The 22,007-nt window shown below is 39.5% G+C and overlaps 3 protein-coding genes across 7 annotated transcripts in view; 1 reads left to right on the forward strand and 2 right to left on the reverse strand.

Moving 5' to 3' along the window:
• Positions 1 to 5,000: 5,000 nt before the first annotated feature.
• LOC148115473 (uncharacterized) lies at positions 5,001 to 11,601 on the reverse strand. The gene is made up of 4 exons (XM_087883704.1): positions 11,470 to 11,601; positions 7,892 to 8,038; positions 6,698 to 6,883; positions 5,001 to 5,139 (listed from the first exon to the last, which is right to left on the reverse strand). The coding sequence occupies exons 1-3, from the start codon at positions 11,507 to 11,509 to the stop codon at positions 6,702 to 6,704; spliced, it is 369 nt and encodes a 122-aa protein (XP_087739830.1). The 5' UTR covers positions 11,510 to 11,601; the 3' UTR covers positions 5,001 to 5,139; positions 6,698 to 6,701.
• Positions 11,602 to 11,920: 319 nt separating this feature from the next.
• CANX (calnexin) overlaps positions 11,921 to 22,007 on the forward strand; it is a 34,804-nt gene continuing 24,717 nt past the window's right edge. For 2 of the 4 annotated variants that reach the window (XM_034402835.3, XM_034402817.3), the window contains exon 1: positions 20,174 to 20,212. The gene's annotated coding sequence lies outside the window, so the exon portion shown is untranslated. Of the gene's footprint in view, positions 12,112 to 20,173; positions 20,213 to 20,319; positions 21,117 to 22,007 lie in introns of those variants that run through there. The other 2 variants (XM_087883703.1, XM_087883702.1) reach the window with 2 other exon arrangements.
• CBY3 (chibby family member 3) lies at positions 12,891 to 19,852 on the reverse strand. Of its 2 annotated transcripts, none has more exons than XR_015731663.1 (3): positions 18,299 to 19,852; positions 16,005 to 16,122; positions 12,891 to 14,528 (listed from the first exon to the last, which is right to left on the reverse strand). XR_015731663.1 is itself a non-coding variant. In XM_060688526.2 (3 exons), the coding sequence occupies exon 3, from the start codon at positions 14,472 to 14,474 to the stop codon at positions 13,989 to 13,991; it is 486 nt and encodes a 161-aa protein (XP_060544509.1). In that variant the 5' UTR covers positions 14,475 to 14,528; positions 16,005 to 16,122; positions 17,850 to 19,849; the 3' UTR covers positions 13,904 to 13,988. The 2 variants fall into 2 exon arrangements, 1 of the variants encoding a protein (XP_060544509.1); XM_060688526.2 differs by having other exon boundaries at positions 13,904 to 14,528; positions 17,850 to 19,849.

Raw genomic sequence — 22,007 nt, forward strand, 5'->3', positions numbered from 1 at the left:
AAGAAAAACGAAGTACACAGGTATAGAATATGTGATACCTGGCTCAATAGTAGTAATTGCAAGTGGGATCTTGGAATCCTAATGACAATCACTTAAATATGAGCCAGCAGTGTGCTGCAGCTGCTAAAAAAAGCCATTGCAGTTCTAGACTGCGTTAACAGATAGAATCAAGATCACATGAAGTATTAATATCACTTTATAATGCCTTGGTAAGACCACACTTACTGCATCCAGTTTTGATCATCATGGTGTGAAAAAAAATGCTGAAACACTAGGAAGAGTTCAGAGAAGAGAAGAGCAACAAAGATGATTAAGGGGCTGGAGGATAAAATATATAAAGAATGGTTGCTGGAATTGGATATGTCTAGTTTATTGAAAAGGACATGAAAGCAGTGTTCCAATATCTAAGATGCTGCTACAAAGGGGGGGTCAACTATTCTCCAAAGTACCTGAAAGCAGGACAAGAAGCAATGGATGGAAACTAATCAAGGAGAGAAGCAACCTATAACTAAGAAATTTCCTGACAGAACAATTAATCAGTGGAAAGATTTTCCTCCAGAAGTTGTGGGTACTCCAACACTGGAGGTTTTTAAGAAGAGATTGGACAACCATTTGTCTGTCCAGGCAGGAAACCATAGGATTTCCTGCCTGGACGGGGTTGAACTAGAAGACCTCCAAGGTCCCTTCCAACTATTATTGTATTGGAGAGTTTCTGATACCAGAATGTATTCATATTCAGCCTTTCACAACATATTTTTAAAAATAAAGATATGTTTGAATTACTTTAATGTAACTAGAAGACAAAATATTGTTTCAATGGTTTTCCAATATTTTTTCTTGCTACATTAATTTGAAGATAACTGTCAAGATTGGCATGTTTGTGCAATATACTAACTTCTGTTTACTTGAGCCATTAAATTAACTCAATTGCCTAACTCCTCACAATTTACTGAACCAGGAATTAACCATGTTGCACCATGAAAATGGTATTGGATTTTCTTCCATTGCTGAAGTTTCACATTATCAGTTGAAAATTCTTAGAAACACATAAGCTATTGAAAAAGGGGAATGTTGTACATTTTTCAAAAGGTTTGTTCCAGTAAGTGAGCCGTTTTCAGCATTAGCAGACTTATTAATGGACTTTTAACTTGCTTTCCTTACCAGAGGCATATCAGTTGTATGAACTGGCAAAAAAATAGTGTTCTTTACATTAATTTACAACCTTATTTTGTTCAGCTTCTCACAGAAATATCTATGTGCTTTTAGCAACCCTGCCTATATGATATGTAGTATATTTGTAGCTTTGAAGTGTCAATACAAGTGTGTATGTTAGAAAAGTGAATTCTAGGAACATAAGTTGATGGTATAGTTGATATACCCAAATATTGAGTACAATGTTCAGTGCTGAACTTCCTAAGGCAGTATCAATGGCTACTTTATATAGTGTCATTTTTTTCATGTGTGCAAAGGAATGAAGTACCGTATTTTCCGGCGTATAAGATGACTTTTTAACACAGGAAAATGATCTCAAAAGTCGGGGGTCATTTTATATGCCGGGTACCCGAATCTGAGTTGCTGGCGCTGACCGATGACGCTACGGGAGCGCCAACAACATTGAGGGGAAGCTGTGCCGATCTCAAGGCTTCATGCTGCTGAATGCTGGAACCAGCTGGTTGCTGCGCGGAGCTTCCCCCAGGCATCCAGGGAGATATTACCGACACTCCAACTTCCCCAGACCAGTGGGGCTCGCCATCAGTGGGGGTCAGTTGGGGAAGTCGGAGCGTCGGTAATATCCCCCTGGATGCCTGGGGGAAGCTCCACTCAGCAACCAGCTGGGTCCAGCATTCAGCGGCATGCAGCCTTGATTAGATCGGCACAGCTTCCTATCAATGTTGTCGGCGCTCCCGTAGCGTCATCAGTCAGCGCCAGCAACTCAGATTCATGAAGCTGTGCCGATCTCGTCAAGGCTGCATGGGTGAAGGAAAAAAACCTGGTACAAAATAGCCCTCTTGCCACTACACCTAGCGTAGCCCATTACCTTGACAGGCAGATGTGCAGCCTGGCTCATAGGTATCTCTACAGTACAGCAACAATACATACAGTACAGCAACAGTACATACAGTACAGTATACAAATAGCTAACAGTCAAGACCCCATCATGGCTCCACCAGCAAGAAGAAAGAAATATGAAGCCAGTTTTAAAATTAAAGTTGTAAACTTTGCCATGGAACATAGTAACTGTGCTGCTGCAAGACAATATGGAGTAACAGAAAAGTTGGTTCGGGACTGAAAAGCAAATGTAAAAGCATTAAAGAGTATGCCAAGGGGTAAGTGTGCATTAAGAAGAGGCACCCCACATTGGCCAGAACTCGAAAAACATGTAGCAGACATGGTGAATGAGCATCGCCAAAACGGTTATGTAGTGACACGAAATAAAATACGTTTGTTTGCACTTCAGTGGGCCAAATCTAACCCAGATCACAGCAACAGATTTAAGGCCACTGTATCCTGGTGTACTAGATTCTTGGAAAGGCATAATTTGGTACCGAGGCAAAAGACAAAAATTGCACAAAAATTATCTGCAGATCTTGATGCCAAAGTAAATAGTTTCCATCGATATGTAATAAAACAGCACAATAAACATGGCTATGTGTTAAGTAGTATCGGAAATATGGATGAAACTCCAATGAATTTTGATATGATTGGAAATAAAACTGTCCATCCAAAAGGTGAAAAAACAATTTTAATTAAAACAACAGGACATGAGAAGTCCAGTTTTACAGTGGTACTAGCATGCACAGCTGATGGCTCCAAACTGAGACCAATGATTATTTTTAAAAGAAAAACAATGCCGAAACTCAAGTTCCCTGTTGGTTGTTTTGTACATGTGAATGAAAAAGGCTGGATGGATGAAGAAGGGGTAAAGCTATGGCTTGATAATGTATGGAGCAGGCGACCAGGTGGACTTATTCAAAAACGTAGTCTATTGGTGTGGGATATGTTCAGGGCTCATTTAACTCCCAGCACCAAGCAAAGGCTTGCAAGAATAAACACAGATGCAGCAGTTATTCCTGCAGGATTTACATCATTGGTACAGCCACTGGATGTGTGCCTAAACAAGCCATTTAAAGATCGCATTCGAGAACAGTGGAATGAATGGATGATTAGCGGTGAAAAGTCATTCACAAAAGGAGGAAACATGCGTGCTCCACAGTTGGATGTTTTGTGCAAGTTTGTCATAAAAGCCTGGAATGATATTGATGCAGAAACAGTAATCAAGTCTTTCAAGAAGTGTGGCATATCAAATTCATTAGATGCTATGGAGGACAACTACTTGTGGCAAGATGAAGAGGAAGCCGAAGCTGAGACCACACCATCTGATACGGAATTAGATCCATATGATGACTGCCTTACAAATGTATCACAAGATGTCATTGATGTACTTACGATATCAGATGACGAACAGGAGGATTTTGAAGGCTTTTAAAGGGAAACTGTCCCGCCAGCAAAACCTGTAAAAATAGCTTGCAGTTATGATGGGCATTGCTGACTCGCCAGGGACTTGCCCGGCACTGGCTCTCTATTGTTTGTTATCTTCCTCCTATCATCATCAGTTCCAGTTTGGTTGACAGCTTAGAAAACAAACAGCATGGCAGCTCCCATGGGTTTATTGTCTTATCCTTCCTTTCAGCTTTAGAGTGAATTAGGAAAAATTTAATCCAATTGCACTGTTTTATGTTTACATGTTTGATGACAAACAGCCTTATGTTTATAAGTGACAGTTTTCCTGCTAAGTACCTGCATGTCATAAGCATTTGAATTAAAATTACCATATTGAAATCAAATCTGATGTTTTTTAATTTTTATTTGGTGTGCGTTGGAAGAGGGGTAGTCTTATACGGCGAGTATAGCCCAAACCCTATATTTTAACAGGAAAAGTAGGGGGTCGTCTTATACGCCCAGTCGTCTTATATGCCGGAAAATACGGTAATGGCTCTATATAACATAGGGGGAGGGAGCTGCCTTGTGCCTTTCACAAAACAGCTTCCTGCTAATGCCTTGTCAGTGTATGTATGTACAGTATGTATATCATTTTCTCTGTCTTTATTCTCCCTGTATCTGGATTTATCTCCTCCCATTTATTTCCTTCCTCTTTTTGTTCTCTTCTTCTCTTTGCGTCCTCTCTCCTTGATTTTCCTCTCTCTTTACAATATCTGTCTAGCACAGTGTCTCCCAACCTTGACAATTTTAAGATGTGTGGACTTCAACTCCCATTATTTTCCAGTCATTCTTAATTCGGCCAGCCAATTAAAAAACCAAAATCGTAAAGTACAAAAATAAGAAATAAAACTATACTAGCAGAAGAGCCACATTAGACTACGTTAGCCAAAAAGCAGAAGCTTTTGTGCACTGCAGCTCACTTCTACCATGTTATCTACGTAATGAAGTAAGCAGCAGCTCACAAACACTTATGGGTTTTAATAAATGTGTCAATTTGAAAAGATTCTACCAGATTGCTGATATTTCTACTGAACGATGTATGCTTCTTCGGTATTTAAATATCACAAACTTTAGTGGCAGGTTTTGCAGATCCAAAAATATCTCACAGTGTCATTATGGCAGCTCTTTTCAAATTAGGTGAAAGTGTAGAAGAATTCAGATGGTGCTTTTTGAGCTTTATATTCAAACTTTCCACCATTGTAATACCTCTGTTATAGTCAGGGGCTAGAGAAAAGTTGGAGAAAACATGCAGATAGTTCAGTGAGCACTGCTGCTTATCTAATTGAGAAAGGAATAGAACCTGTAAAATTGTCAGCAAAAGATAAGCTTAGCATATGAACATACTTTTTTATCAGCAAGAACATTTTCAACAAAATATTACATAAACTCTAAGATGAAATAACCAGAGAAAAGCAGAACGATCACAAAGAAGGAAGCAAGAAGCTCACTGGGTGCATTGGAGTAAAGAACTAAATATATTTTACTGACTTGGACTTCAATTCACTTTATATACAGTAAATTTTATTATAAAAGCTATTGCCTTATTATTTAGCACATAAGTGGAAAGTTAAGATCCTCCTTTTTGTTCTCCAGAACCAACTCATCAGTCATCTTTGTCAACTTAGCTACACTTAAATCCTAGAACGACAAATAAAGCAGCCATGAATTTTCATGCAAATTGATTCAAGCCAAGCAACAACCACAAAAGTGACTTAATACCTTTCCACTAAAGTCAGGAAGGTCTAGTTGGGAATTTAGTTAATTTCTGTATATTCTGTATAAACATTACTCACCCTTCCCCCACCCCCATGTAGGTAGTCCTCAACTTATAACAGTTAAGCCCCAAATGTGTTACTAAGCAAGGCATTTGTTAAGAGTTTAACCCTATTTTATGACCTTTCTTGCTGCAGTTATGTGAACCACTGCAGTTTTTAAATGAATAACACGGTTGTTAAGTGCATCTGGCTTCCCCATTGACTTTGCTTTCAAAATGTCACAAGAATTGACTCCATGAGCCTATGACAATGCAACCATCATAAATATAAACCAGTTGCCAAGCATTCGAATTTTGATAATGTGACCATGGGGATGTTGCAATAGTCAAAAGTCACTTTTTTCAGTGCCATTGTAAATTCAGTCAGTAAGCAAGTGACTGAAATAAGTCAAGGACTAATTGCAGAAGCTTCCTTTGAATCTTCCTGTGAAGATAATACCACATAACTGCTAGAATCAGGTTTATGTAAACTGGCTATAGTAATAAATGCTTGCATAAGTTACAGCCAGCTTATCAAGTCAGAAAAGAAAACAAGATATACAGTATATTGTGTGTGTATACACACACACACACACACACACACATACACACACATACTGGGAATTCAGCTGAAGAAACATCTTCATTTGTATACATATCAATATGCTTGATTACAGTACACTTATCAGTACATGATATTGATGTTGACCCTCATGTTTAATCTCCAGGACCTTGAATTAAAAGAAATCAGGTCACAGTTAATAAACAAGATTGTCTTTGTGCCAAAGAACCTGGGAAGCCACTGGCCGTAAGAGTGGACAATGCCAGTTTCCATGGACAAATGGAGACTTTAATTTGGTCTGGTCAAGTTATCTATGCACAAGCACGTAACTAGCAAGCCGCAGTGCAGAGGGGGAATAGGCAGGACATTGTTGCATTTTCTTCAAGTCTGCTGCACTAATTGCATTGCTGTCTGATAGCAGATACTGGGTTCTTAGGAAGAGAAAGGTGACAGTCACACAACGGAACAGCTGACTTCTAGAAGTGGCCCATGAAGCAGTTTGCTAGGTGGCACTGCCAGCCTCTGCTGTTAGCCTATTGTAGACCATTTATGTATATCTGCTAGGAAATAAGAAAAGAAACAGTGGAATTGGTATCCTGAAAGCCATGCTGGAGAGTTGCTTCTGGGACAGGTGGTCACATCAGAAGCAAAGACTATTCAAGAAGCAATTGCTGCTGATTGTGAGTCCAGCCATCATCAGAACTGAATATATATAGACAGTTTTCCTCTCTCCCCAAAACCTCAATGAGTCGAAATACAGTAAACACAATCAAAGCCATTGCAAAATTATTTTTTGCTAGATTGTATTAAGTGTCTAGATATCAGTACTTCAGAAACACAATTAGGTCTTATATCTAAGCTGTTCATCAAAGCATCAGTACCTTATTATTTGACTCTCATATTTGAATGCAAAGCAGTCATGTCCAGTTTTTTTCCTACTGAGTGTAGTTCTGCTCTGGTCTCTATCAGCATGTCCATAAGCAGTTCAAGCTGTAGCTTCAAGTAATTGTTCTCTTCCAGTAAGGCTTTGTTTGCTTTCTTCAAGGCCTTGTTGCGGGATTGCTTCTCTGGAGGGGAATAAATGTAATAAAGCATCTGTTGGGGGATGCTCTCATTTTGCCACTCACCATTATGGAAAACAAATTTTGTTTTCTTCAGCCTAGCACAGGGGTCAGCAACCTGTGGCTCTGGAACCACATGTGGCTCTTTCACCCCTCTGCTGCAGCTCCCTGTCACTCAAAATATGTGTCATAACTACCAATGCGCCGCATGTGATTTATTGAGCTTTTCTACCCCCGGTAGGCCAACCATGGATAAATCCAAGAAAAGTTTCAGAAGAAAACAGAACGTTTAATTCAACTACATATGCTAGTTTTGTGGCCGCTCAGGAAATAGTCAGGCAAGGGAAGGGTTTTGTGGCTCCCGGTGTTTTCTTTTCTGTGGGAAATGGGTCCAAATGGCTCTTTGAGTGTTTAAGGTTGCAGATCTCTGGCCTAGCACATTAATGACCATAATGATAGTTAATCCTTTTATGTGAAAAATTACAGAAGAATTTTATATAGAACAAGTTTAATAATCACACTTTCTTATGGTAATAAAAGGCTATGTGCATTTAGAATCAGAGGCATAATTGGTGCTATTAAAGAAATGTAAAAGCACGATCTTTCAACTGCAACTGCACTTTCTTGTTTTTTTCTTTTGAAGACGTTTCGCTTCTCATCCAAGAAACTTCAGCTCTGACAGGATAGTGGGGAATAAAATGATTTATATTCCTTGCAGACAGCTGGTCATTTGCATTCTTTTAGAGGGGTGTTGAAGCACTTGGAGGTTTATCTGTGTCCTCAGGGTCACCTGAGTAGTGCTCAAGTGACCCTTTCAGTAGCCTGAAAAAGCACCTTTGGGACAACCATGACCTAGATGATTGAGAATCTCTACAGACTGTCACCCAACATAATGCAATTTAAAAAGGGGAAAGAGAATACTTCACACTTTTACAGCATCTGAAAGGGAAAACTCCACACAAAAGGAAAGGTTTATTGTAGGGTTTAGCCAGAACGAGAAGACAGAAAACTTACCACAGAAAAATCTTTGCATTTCATCTGCAGAGCAGGACCAGGGCAATCCCTGCACTTTAATGACATAATTCTCAACATAATCCTCAACGCCTTCAGTATTTGAGATCTTTCTAGAAATGAGCGTGGCTTCAGTTTCGCTTTCTGTTGCTAGGGGTAACAGAAACATGGCCACATTGAATGGAGCAGAAATTTCAGAACTCCCCCCTCCTCCTGTCTTCCTGTTTGCCCTTGCTTTTCCAACGTCTATCCCAAATACATATGGCGACCCAAATCCTAGTCCAGGACATCGGAAATGGTTTGAAGTGTCACTTCACTTCTCCAAACACAGAAAGCCAGGCAGCTGTAGAAGTACGTGCTGCGTTCTTAGGAAATGGCAGCGAACTCAGCCGGACCTTATTTCTGCTTTCACCTCACATATACAATTGAGGTGAAAAACAGATTTGAACTATTGGACACTGATGAGAGGACACCTGATGAACAGTGGCAGGAAATTCAATCGACCATTATTGGAATTGCAGGAGAACACGTACCATACAAGAAGCCAGAGAAAAAGTGCAAGTGGCTCCCAGATGAGACCTGCAAAATAGCTGAGCAAAGAAAAACAGCCAAGGCAGCTTGGCAAACGGAAAGAAGCAAGACTGAATGCAGCTTTCCAGAGGGCAGCAAGGAAGGACAATGAAGTTTCTTGGGATGAGCAATGTAAACAGCTTGAAGTGGACTATAGGTAGTCCTCGACTTACAACAGTTCATTAAGTGATCATTCAAAGTTACAACAGTACTGAAAAAAGTGACTCATGAGCATTTTTCACACTTATGATCACCCACTGCAGCATCCCCATGTTCACATGATTTACATTTGGATGCTTGACAACTGACTCACATTTATGACGGTTTTGCAGTGTTCCAGAATTATGTGATCCCCTTTTGTGACCTTCTGACAAGCAAAATCAATGGGAAAACCAGATTCACTTAACAACTGTGTTACGAATTTAAGAACTGTAGTAATTCACTTAAAAATGTGGTGAGAAAAGTTGTAAAATGGGGCAAAAGTCACTTAACACATTTCTCACTACGCAACACAAATTGTGGGTTCAATTGTGATCATAAGTTGAGGACTACCTGTAGATGAAGGATCAATCTCAGGAATGCATTTATGCAAGTCAAAAAGATCCAAACACCATTTACTGCTTTTATAGGCATCCATTTATTGCTTTTATAGGCATCATTAAAAACAAGCAAGGGAACTGTTCAACCAACAAGGCATCAAGAGCAAATGGCAAGAATATACAAAAGAGATGTACGCAGGTAGCAAAGGGGCCCAGCCTCAAGATGATGAGGAAACAGAAGTAGAAATAGAATCAACCATCATTGAGGAAGAGTTCATACGAGCAAGTTTCTACTTAAAATTATACAACAAAAAGTCTACCGCTAACTATCAAGATAATTACCAGATGTCCAAGCCAGCTTCCGAAGGGATCATGGCAAATCTGTGCTGGATTATGGGAAAATCTTGTAAATATCACAGGATCATTTACATGTGCTTCATTGACTAAACAAAAACCTTCAATTGTGTTGATCATGAGAAGCCATGGATAGTCCTACAAGATCTGGGGTGGGGGGGGGAACCAGCATATCTGGTCATGTTGGTACAATCACTGTATACAAATCAGGAAGCCACTGTGCGAACACCATATGGAGACACCAATTGGTTTAAGGTAGAGAAAAGAGTGTGGCAAGGTTTCATTCTCTCTCCTTTCTTGTTCAACCTTTATGCCAAAATGATCATGAGGAAATTAGATCTTGAAGAATCAAACGTTGGGGTTAAGATTGGAGGAAGAAATAGCAACAATAGAAGAAGAAGGCCTAGAACATCTGATCAAGAAAATCAAAGAAGAAAATGAGAATTTTGGTCTTTTTCTGAACATCAAAAAGACCAAGCTCATCACCACTACAACCAATAGAAACATTAAAATAGATATTGATGGTGAAGTTACAGAATGCGTGGGCATATTCACTTTCTTCCTAGCATTGTAGGCGGTGAATGCAGCAGAAATAAAGCATTAGATTGCACTGGGTCACACAGCAATGATGAACATGAGCCAAATATTGAAAAGCAAGGACATCAGCCTTGGAACAAAACATAGATTAATCCGCTGTATTATATTCCCCGTAGTTACCTATGGTTGTGAAAGTTCGACCTTAAAAAGGCTGTGGTTCTGGAAAAGGCTCCTATGTATTTCTCGGAAAGCAAAGGTGACTAACAAGCAAGTACTGGAGTGCATAACATCACTCCAGTATAACTGGAAGGCAAAAACCACAAAACTGCATCTCACCTATTTTGGCCATGTCGTGGAGGAATTCTCTGGAGAAATCAGTTATGTTTGGAAAAGTTAGCAGTAAAAGGAAACCAGGCCACCAAAGAACACAGTGGCTGGACACTATCAAAGCTGACACCGACCACAACTCAAAGAAGTACTTGCAACCCTGAAAGATGTGGGGAGATCTAGCTCATAGAATCACAGAGTTTGAATGGATAATCAATCAGACAGAATAGACCTGGAAGGAACTGTAGGAAGTTAGCACCCACCCCTTTCCTAGAAGAATGAAATATTTTAGGGAATATTAAAAAGGCAGAATATATTTCCCTGGATGAGAAATGGAGAAACATGTTTTAAAGACAAAGCAGCTCCCTATCATTTCAGACAAGTGACTGACCAGTCTCTTAATTATGTGATTATGAAAAATGTGATTATGATATCATAATCATCTCAAAAAACATGTTTCTACTGTTCCTAGTAACCTGAAGAGATAGAAAATTCAGAAGTCCTTCCTAGGACCAACAAATACAAAACTGCATCGTGGCTGAAAATGGAACAGAAAACAGACACAGGTAAACTTCCATAGTGCACCTGTGTTCTGAAGATTGTTTCTTCTCTTCCCCACCCCACTCCATCTTTAAGTGCCACCCCACCTTACAGCATAAATCTTAAGTGGATTTTACTTCTGAAAGAAGGCCCTACTGAATGTAATTCGAAATAAAGCTTCCCAGAATTAAACTAGAGTCGCCTCCACCTTATTGTAGCATATACCCATTCCTGCAATCTCCATCGTTCCCACTGCGTGCAATCTCCCAGACCGGGAAAAACCATTCCCACAGCTCTTGAGGACAAAGCCCACCAAGTTTTTATCCTGCTCCCAAAACTCAGATTTTGTCCTCTCTGCTGCTCAATCAAAAAAGACACACATACATGATCTTTCATCAAACCTCCATTCAGGCTTTTTTTTTCTTTTTAGCCCATTTAGGCCAACTACCATCGTAAAAATAAGCAACTAGGTTCACATACAACTGAAGACACGAACGGATCCACGAAATCATACACAAACGTTTTAGACTTTCAGGTACCGTCCACACTGCGCTCAAAAGGCAGAAGAGCACTTTTATCCCGTATGTAGAAAACTAATTTAAGTAGACCTTTTATCCTCTGGATAAAATGTACTCAGAAATTACACAGGACAAGGAAAAAATAGCGGCTCTACAAAGCTACACTTCGAGAAATAGGCAGCGACTTGAAGCTTACTCAAATCTGAACCCAAGATCCGATTACCGGTAGATGTCATAAAGCGGGAACAGAAAGCAAAATGTTATCAGTAGCCAAAACAAAAGAGGAGGGTTTGGCAGCGCTGTCTTGGATTGGCCGAGTAGAAGCGGGATTTTTGAACGGAGAATCATTGCGGTTCTGCTGAGTCAAGTGGGATGCTAAAACAATACCCGGAAGCTATGAAGCTGTTAAATCAAGGGGCCGCTACCGGGAAAGGCTCGGTTTTGACTGCCGGAGTTACCCACTCCAACCTCCGAAACCTGCCCCCGCGCTCACCGAGCGTCCGCGCAGCTGCTCTCCGCCTCTACAAGTAACTTGTTTCCCCTTGTAGGCTTGTGACATCAGATTAAATAACCCCTCCCCAGGCCCGTCCTCTGCAGCTAACCAATCGCCTGGTTACGAAGGCACCGTTTCCACCCACTTTCCTTTTAAATCCCAGAGTCTTTGTATTTGGGCGCTGGAATACAAGAGGAGGAGAATGAATAGTTATGTAGTTACCATTTCCCCCCCCCCAAAAAAAGGAAATATATCAGATCTAGGAAACTACAGACCAATCAGCTTGATATCAATACTTGGGAAGATCCTGGAAAAGATGATCAACAGATCTGTGAACACCTAAAAGTAAGCAAAGTTATAACCAGCTTGCCACCTGGGAAATTTGCAGATGAAGCATTGTTGTCTGTTTCTTCTTGCTTAGAAAAGTAGAAGTTAGGAAACCCAAATTTTTCAGAGAAAGCTGCTCTCTTACAGTCAACTCCAATTTATGATACCACTCAACCCAAAGGCGGATGGAGGCCAGAGTGAATTTGCTTTTTTATTTTATTCTGAATTTTTTAATTTTCATTTGGATTTAGCTTCTGTAATTTAAGATAAGGGGGGAAAGGAAGAACTGAAAATATGATCACCTTAACTGCAGCTAAATGGAGATTGGCTAAATTCATGGGTTAAGCTATTAATGACAATTTTGAATGTGTTTGTTGTTTGAAATCACAGGCAGCAGAGAGCTGTTATCCTCTTGTTCATATTTGCGAACCTTCCTACATGTGCCTTACTTTGCCTTTGTATAAACAAAATGCTGAGCTGAATAAATTGTTCACTTGATCTAGCAGGTTTCTTGAAGTGTGTGTTTCTCATCCCCTCCAACCCCCGTTACCTATGCTAATGATACTTGGGTACTTCTAGCCTTGGATCAGAAGCACAGTATCATGCTCTAGACTAGAGCCGAACTTGAGATTAGTTCAGGTATCTACATTTGCAGGATACAAATGTAATCAAGAGTGTCAGGTTTTTCCATTTTGCCAACCATTCATCTACAACCCCAAAAAAGAAGAGTTCAAGAGAAGTCTCTGGAGTTAGATGCGTGTGATTTGTTTATCCAAAATTAATTTAAATATGATGTACTCAATTAGCCAAATTTAATGGTTCACAAAATCAGCAGAATCATAAACAGGCTGAATATTTACAAAGTGCTCATCTTAAATGCATTTCTTGACATAACAATATAAATTACTCTGTCAGAGACAGCTTTTTTCAATTAAACATGTAATGATCAACAAAATATTGGAAATTTTAAAAACTGCACAAGAGCACAAATTGAAAACACAAATATTACAGAACAGAAAACAGGAGACACACACATATACATACAGTACATATAAACAATGGGAGTCCAGCTGAAGAGACATCTGCATTTGCATATAGTATGTTACTATACTTGATTACAGTACACTAAAATACACATCTACAGTACATGATGATGATGAACCTCAGATTTAATCTCCAGCACCTTGATTTAAAAGAATCAGGTCACAAGTAATAAGATTGCCTTTTCTGCCAAAGAACCTGGGAAGCCATTGGCCATAAGGGTGGACAATGCCAGTTTCCATGGACAAATGGAGACTCTAATTTGGTCAAGTTATCTATGCACAAGCAGGTAACTAGCAAGCCACAGTGCAGAAGGGAATAAGTGGGACATTGTTGCATTTTCTTCAAGTCTGCTGCTCTAATTGCATTGCTGTCTGATAGCAGATACTGGATTCTTAGGAAGAGAAAGGTGACAGTCACACAACGGAACAGATGACTTCTAGCAGTGGCCCATGAAGCAGTTTGCTAGGTGGCACTGCCAGCCTCTGCTGTTAGCCTATTGTAGACCCTGGAAAATTCCCATTTATATATATCTGCTAGGAAATAAGAGTAGAAACAGTGGATTCGGTATCCTGAAAGTCATGCTGGAGAGTTGCTTCTGGGACAGGTGGTCACATCAGAAGCAAAGACTATTCAAGAAGCAATTGCTGCTGATTGTGAGTCCAGCCATCATCAGAAGTGAATATATAAAGGCAGGATTTCCTTGCTCCCCAACACCTCAATGAGTCAAAACAAAAACACACTAAACACAATCAAAGCCATTACAAAATTATTTTTTGCAAGATTGTATTAAGGGTCTGGACGCCAATACTTCAGAAATACAATTGTTTTAGGTCTTATATCTAAGCTGTTTATTAAGCTCGAAGCATAAGCACCTTGTTATTTGACTTTTTCGTATTTGAATGCCAAGTAGTAGTGTCCAGCTTTTTTTCCACTAAATGTAGTCGTGCTGTGGTCTCCGTCAGCATGTCCATAAGCAGCTCAAGCTGCAGCTTCAAGTAATTGTTCTCTTCCAGTAAGGATTTGTTTGCTTTCTTCAGGGCCTTGTTGGGTGATTCCTTATCTGGAGAGGGGAATAACTGTAATAAGGGCATCTGTTGGGGGATATTCTCATTTTTCCACTCACCATTGTGGAAGACAAATTTTGATTTGTTCAGCTGAGCACATGGATAGTCATAGTCCATTCCAAGTTCAGCTTGTCGAGTTTTGTAGTCCAATAAATAAAAGGTGGATAATGAAGTTGCTTGGCGAAGTGTTGGCCTTCTTGGATAGAATTTACGAGAAAAATGATCAGCCCAGTAATCACGCACATCCTGTAGAATGTTAGAAATGGTTTCCATGACAAGGAGAATTAGAGATGGAGGATACCAGTAAGAAACCTAGAGAAGAAAGTTCTGGAATAGAAAACCAACATGTCCAATGTTAAAGAGAAGACTGGGATATTATATAGCTTTATTAGATCAGAAATGAAGTTGGCTAGATGTATAATTTCATAATTTCTTTATTTAAAATGCTGCTTAGCTTTTCCCATAGTGGTTTATTAATTTGGAAGCATGCAATATATAACACGGTATTATATTTTTAAAAATCAGTCAAATTCATCCAAGCCATCTATCTTTAAAAGCCCAGGTAAAAAGAAAAATGCATGCTGAAACCAGGATATAAAAAGGAAATATATCATCTAAAAAGAAGTCAAGAAGGAATATATGTCTTTTTAAAGCTATACTGTAGATGCTAAGCAAGAATTCCTAAATGTGACCTTCCCAATGATATTAAATTGCATCTCCCAACACTCCTCAATATTGGCCAAATCTGCTAGAAGATGTGGTTTAACCATGCATTCATTTGCTATTGGTGGAGAAGATTCTGATTAGATAACCAGTTATGTATTTTCAGTTTGCTGCCAGATGATATGAACAGCCAATTTCAAAGCCGCCTTGTTGCTGTCCTTGTTGGGTTGGAAAGCCTCTAAATAGTCAATAAAATGAAAGCTGTCTTCTGACAGCCTTTCAATCAAAGAACTAGTTTCTGTTCTTAGTAAACATTCTGTTTAAAAGAATGGTGGAAATAATTTCTGCAAGCTTCTCTGGGAACAATTTCATAGTGGGGATGCCAAACCAAGGAGAACTGTACCCCAGGTAAAATGTCACCTTATCTCACACTGTACAGAAACCGTCAAAAAGGCCACTCATGATCTGACAGGATTGTGTAGAAAAAACAAGTCTTCAGATTACTGAAATAACAAAAAGATCCCTTATAGTAATATATATATAGGGTAATGTTTTCATTGTGATCATCCTCATTTAATGTTGGATGAAGTGACAACATGATGGGATTTGAGGCAAGAGCCTTTTCTATCATCATACCCACCCTTTAGAACATCATTCCCCCAATTTAATACCATTTGCTTAACTTATATTCTCCCAGAAGTACTCTATTAAAAATAAGAATTTTCTATATTTATTTGTTTGTTTATGAAGTTTATTGGCCCTGCCTATCTCTATCTTTTTTTTTTATTAAAAGCATAAACAACTATCTAAAGACTCTAAATAGAATACAAAACTTAGTCTCAGGTCAATGGTTCCCAGAACGAGAATGACTATTAAAACCTTATGGACCATACCTTCTTCTGTATCTGTTATTTCGTCTATCAGTGTTATTGTGTTTGCTCATACTAAAAACTGTTTTTCTGTTTTCAGTAACTGAAAACTGTTTCAGTAACTGAAAATTTCCTTGTCATACTATTAATATCCTATTCTTTTCCTTGTCCCAAGCTCTATTTGAGTATAATAGCAGCATGACAATAATCTAATTATACCATAATTGTTTCAGCAAATCATAGGATATTGAAACATGAATAAGAGGTGTACCTTTGGTGTCCTTCAGATCTGTTGAACTATAGTTTAAGAAGGGTCATGATGATGGAAATTCTAGGAGTTATAGTCCACATCTGCATCAGGTAGAGAAAATTGTCCTGGTCAATAGCTTCTAAATGAGAGAAAGAAAAATGAGTTTGACCTGGATGTGTAGCCATTAGTCTCAATATTCCAGAAACCTGATTGCTTGCTTGATTCTTCTCTTCTTTCCCTTTTTCCAGTATTTTAAAGTTTAAATCATAACATTAATTCTTGGTCTTGGTGATCCTTGGCACAAGTAGAAGAATAGATCATCTTTCTCAAAGAGTTGCCTCACAAGGAACTTTGAAATGATCTATCACAATGCTATCACAATGAATAGTTAGATGGGCCCTCCCTTCCCCCTGTATGGTCTTCTGGAAAGAAGAGGACTGCACTTTTCTGGATATAAGCAGTTACCCTGGTTATTAATACTGAAGTATTAATAACTGTAGTAGTCTAATATGTAGTCCCAGGCTGTTGTTGAGGGCTTTGGAAGAAAGCATATGGAGACAGATTGTAGACAGTACTAGCCATTAAAATAGGCAAAATGTTCTTCCTGTTCTCAGAAAGCTATGCTCACCAAATAGTATTTTGTTGTAGCTGTTCAAGTTCTTGTTTCAGCTAAAACCTCAGACATAAACAGGTTTGGCAAGAGAGATAAACTATTCCTTTTGAGTGTATTCACATACGTATATACACTCTCACTGAAATTATGCCTCACATCATATTGTTAACTTACCTAATGTCACTATGTGACTTGCAATGTCTCACAATTGCTGTTCCTGTTTTATCCAATCATGTTTTTGCATGCAATAAATACTTAAATGAAGATGGTTTTGTTTTATGACTGTCAAATGACACTTCAGTGTTTAGCTGGTTACATTAATTGGTATTAATTAACCCACTGCATACAATTAGTATTGTGCAAGTTGATACAAGTTTCATGTGTCAAGTGCACATACCAAATGGCCTATTAACAAAGAACATGTTTATAAGTTAAACAATTTTACCTCCTATTTCAGCTTCTTCCCAAAATACTTACTTTTATTGAGACTTTTGAAGTCATTAATATAAACTGTACTCATGTATGCTTTACTGAACCTCAATGTACTACATTAATACAATTTCCTGGTTTCACACAGCACACTGTGCAAAATTAAACAATACATTTTAGCCAAGTATATTGGATGAACCGAGTCTTACAGTACAGTAGTAACTTTCATACAGGTACCACTGTTCAAAATATGTTGAGAATTCACTGTTCAGAACTGCAATACAGGAATGACAATTATATTGAAACTTAAATATGTATAAAATAAGCACAGTGACTATTTACAAATTCTGCTGATGATTGCACAATCCGGAGTAGTTTATCTAGGGTTTCAAATAGAGAAGGGACTTAATTCAATTGCCATTTGTAAACTGCTAATTCTGAAATATATAACTAGGAATGTACTTGTGAAATACACATTTTGCCTGTTAATGCTATTAAAATTGTTTTTGGCAGTAAGACAAGTCTAGTAAGTTGAAAAATAATCAAATATCACTTTGCAGTACATAATAAGAGATAAATTTGTTTTGAAGTCCAGTGACATATCCAGACTTATCTACGGTATGTAGCAGATCCACTGCTAGACCCCTTGAAATTTGCCTACTGTGCAAATAGATCAGCAGATGATGCTGTTAACATGGCACTGTACTACATCTTACAATATTTTGAATCCCAAAGGACCTATGCAAAGGTTCTTTTTGTAGATTTCAACTTGGCATTCAATATCATCATTCCAGAAATTCTTCTCTCCAAACTGACTCACTTACCTGTGCCTGAAAACACTTGTAGGTGAATTATAAGCTTTCTATCTATTAGAAACTTGAGCCTGTCTAAGTAAGACACATACAGGGTCCATAAAATTATGAAAATTTCGAAAATATTAAAACAGGAAGCATATATAAAAGTCTAAGAATCTAAAAGAAGGGTAGGAACATTAGTTAGGCAAGCATAAAGGTAAAGATAAAGGTTTCCCTCGCACATATGTGCTAGTTGTTCCCAACTCTAGGGGGCGGTGCTCATCTCCGTTACAAAGCTGAAGAACCAGCGCTGTCCAAAGACGTCTCCGTGGCCATGTGGCCGGCATGACTAAACGGCAAAGGCGCACGGAACGCTGTTACCTTCCCACCAAAGGTAGTCCCTATTTTTCTACTTGCATTTTTTACGTGCTTTCGAACTACTAGGTTGGCAGAAGCTGCGACAAGTAACGGAAGCTCACCCTGTTATGCAGCACTAGGGATTCGAACTGCTGAACTGCTGACCTTTCAATCGACAAGCTCAGTGTTTTAGCCACTGAGCCCCTGTGTTGGCATAGGGGAGCATAAAGGGAAAGACTATATATAATTAAATACAGTTTAATAATATGTGAACTAGGTGCTTAAGTCTTGTTTATGTACAGGTCATCATTCAATAAATTTTGAATACTGCAGCATAGAATCTGACATTATATGTTGTAGCAGTGTTGGTATCTGAAACGAGTAGGGAGATGTAGGATTATCCTATATGCCATGACTATATATGAAATAATTATACTGCAAAACCATTTCTGAAGGGTTGAGAATTATCTTTAAAGATATAGGCAGCTTTTTCAGTCTATATCAAAAAGCAACTTTCCTCATAAGGAATTGCAACATACTGCATTAGACTGAAATAATGGAAAACACCATCAGTCTAGAGATATAAATCAAATTATCTCAGGAAAGCCTCTAAGGAGCTCACAGTTGTGGACTGTGCTACAATTTATGAGTCTGCTAATTCCTTATTACCCATGAGAATTGGAACACCTCTCATATAGCTATGTCATACTGAAAGATCATGACTAAAACCAAATTCATCTAAGGCACTATTTGTATTCATATCTAGACCAGGAGACTCTTAATAAAGTCACCTATGCTTTGGTCACCTTCTAATTGAACAATTGCAATATATTCTATGTGGGATTGCCTTTGAAAACCACTCAAAAGCTGCACCAGGACCAATTATGGCCCAGCCACAGCATCCAGATGCAATTGAAGCTGCTGATTATTACATATGAAGTTCTTTGTGGCATAAATCCTGATTATCTAAGGGACTACCTATCACCCATTGTTTCTACTCAACCAATATGAATTGAGAGAGTTGGGCATACTCCAGGTCTCCTTATCCCCAGGCCCTGGGTTAGAGTGGGAGAAGGGTTCCTTGCCAATTTTCTTTTCTTTTTTAAAAAAAGTGATTATTATTTTTTTCCAGACTTCTTGATAATATAGCAATATTTTTGTTTTTACTGTATTTTTCTTTTTGTTGCATGTAAGCATCCAGTCACAGGCTCTGGGCTTACATCTCATAAATAAATAAAATGTAAAACTACATAACAAGACTATTCTGCCCTCTTCTGTGAAGAGTTCCATGTTTTCTAAAAGAACATTGAAAGCTGTTCATTTTAAAATCGTTTTCTAAGTATATGTCTAACTGTGATGGTGATGATTTTGGTACTCTTATTGGAGTGACCACACATTTTCTCCAGGATGATGTTCTCAATCTGTTCCTTCAGATTTTCCAACAAGGTACCCCTTCATCGCTGTAACTGAGTCCATCCATTTGGCTGCTAATCATTTCCTTCTTTTTTTTTCCCGTCACACTGTGTCAAAAATATTCAATGCGAGCCTGTCTAAGTAATGTCTAACTGCAGGAGGTAAAGTTATACAGTAGATGAAATAATAAAGAAGGACTCCGCTTGCGGGTTGAAACTAAAAGTAACCGTCTAAGGAGTTTCATGTCACTTTAATAATGAATCGGAACTCTTCATTCAAACATCCCCTTATCTAACCGACTGCCAATCCGGCGCCACTTCCTCTCTCATAACCCTCCAATGGAAGCGCTCCACGAAGGTAGCGTCGTGGGGACGTCGCTTCAGGATAGACCGAAGTTAAGTGACAGCGCGGGCTGACCAATGGAGTCCAAGAGCGATCCTATGGGCGGAGCTTCCGTGCCCCTCTGAATCAATGGGGTAAGGAGTCTCTCAGCGTTAGAGGCGGGGTTTGTGTTAGGGAGAGAAGAGGCGAGCGGGTAGCGGCGGCAGCGCTCTGGAAGCGACCACGTGATAAAAGGCACTCGGGCCGCCTGGAGTTCTTTGCCCGGTGGGAGCGCGAGTAAGGTGAGTTGGGGCTCGCCCGTCTCTGTCAGGAGCCGGAGGGGAGTCCTCCCCACAGAGCCTTGGGCTTCTTTGTCGTGTGCGGGGGGAGAGGGGGGGATATTGGGGGGGGGGGGCTGGGACTTGCAGCGGCCAAGGCGGGCGTCTTGGCTGAGGGAGGGCGACGGGTGGAAAAAGAGCCCGAAGGCGGCGAATCGAGAACTCCTGGAGGGATTCCGAGACTTAGAGGGTCTGAGAACGGTGGCGAGGGCCTAAAGGCGGCAGACAATTGCCGCCTTTGCCCCCGTGAGGCCTAAGCGGAGGAATTGAATGAGGAGAGTCATCCCCGTCGCTTCTCTTTTTTTTTTTCTTTTTCTTTTTTTCTTCCTTTTTTTCGCTCGACCCCAGAAGGAGCTGGAGGGTTTGTGGGTGCGGCGCTCAGGAGGAGTTGGGTGGAAGGTGCCCGAGGCTGGCTCTTTAGCCCTGGGGCCTGTGGGGCCGGTGTGACTGCTGGTGGAGAGGACCACATGCGTGTAAATGACTTAGCATTTGCAGTCGCGGGTGTGTTACGAATAGCCGCCGTTAAGGGCGAGGAGGTGTCGCTGCAGGGCGAAGGACCCCGTGAAGCGGGTTGGGCAGAGAAGGGAACCCTAAAGTAGGGAGAAGATCCGGACACGCATAGCCGTGAAGTGTAGGTAACATTCCCTCGTGTGAAGAAAAAAAAAAAAATTAAAAAAGCCCTCCGGAGCCGTTGGGAGTCTGAAAATACGCGTGACTTTATACGGAAGAAGTTTGCTCTGTCATGAGGTGAAAAGGAGAATGAGCGAATTTGGCCCAGGGCCCCTTCAGTAAGGGGTGCGCAGTGGACGGGAGCATTTGAGTGAATGAAGCGGAAAACGGATGTTGTATTTTCGTGGGATCTTTTATTGTGGGTATTGTGAAAATCGTATAATGTGGCATTAGTACTGATATCAGCAGCTGCATCAAAAGTGGGTTCTCTGCCTGTGCAGCCCTGAGAAAAGTGGAAAGAAATACGTATTTTATTCCTATTTGAGATGAATTGGCCTTTTGCCACTTAGGACTTAATGACAAATACATAATTTTCATACAATATGGGTAAATTAAATTTTGGATCTGTGTTCCACGGAATCTAGATGGCACTAGGGAGAGAAAAATTGATCAAGTCTATCCTACTATGAATTGAAAAACCAATATGATAAGATAGAAGGATAAGGGCATCTGCTCAATTTGAATTGATTTTACAATTTTGAAAAGCTAAACGGAGTTGGACTAATTAAAAAATGGTCTAATTAAAAAATGAGCTAATGTAATCACAGTTTGAGCATGAAGAAATCTAATTTTTGTGTGTGAGTAGAATGATTCTGCAGGTCGAAGGTTAACATGTGAGTGCAGGATATAGGTGGTGTAATGAGCTAACAAACCTTGAACTTCAAAAGGATAATGGTCACAAGAATGAGGAAATACCTCTTTGTATTTGAAAGTAGCAGTTTATTTAAAATCTGCAAGTCAGGCATATAGCCTTCCATAATTACATTTGTCATTTTCCTTGTGTCTAAGTTATAAATGCCTTTTTTACATCAAAAGTGATGTTTGAGTGCTATAAAAACTCCTACAGAAATAAAAATACAAGTGTATTAAGTGGCACAATATTAAGGAATAATTCCCAAATGACCATAAAACAGACTGCAGAAGAAGTCATATTGTTCATAGTGGACTAAGCAATTCTATACCATTCTCAACAAAAGCAATAATGTTTTCAAAACAGTATTCTAGTTCTTAATGGAATGACACTGAATTG

This window comes from Pantherophis guttatus, chromosome 2, assembly GCF_059756535.1.
Source record: "Pantherophis guttatus breed Tessera chromosome 2, ASM5975653v1, whole genome shotgun sequence".
Taxonomy (NCBI): Eukaryota; Metazoa; Chordata; class Lepidosauria; order Squamata; family Colubridae; genus Pantherophis; species Pantherophis guttatus.

Excerpts from the sequence above, each read along its gene's own strand:
- LOC148115473 (XM_087883704.1), bottom strand. The coding sequence starts at position 11,509 with ATGACATCTACCGGTAATCGGATCTTGGGTTCAGATTTGA. Across the intron at positions 8,039-11,469 it reads GATCTTGGGTTCAGATTTGA|CAACAGAAAGCGAAACTGAA; the intron begins GTAAGCTTCAAG and ends TGTTACCCCTAG. Across the intron at positions 6,884-7,891 it reads AATGCAAAGATTTTTCTGTG|AGAAGCAATCCCGCAACAAG; the intron begins GTAAGTTTTCTG and ends ATTCCCCTCCAG.
- CBY3 (XM_060688526.2), bottom strand. The coding sequence starts at position 14,474 with ATGGAAACCATTTCTAACATTCTACAGGATGTGCGTGATTACTGGGCT.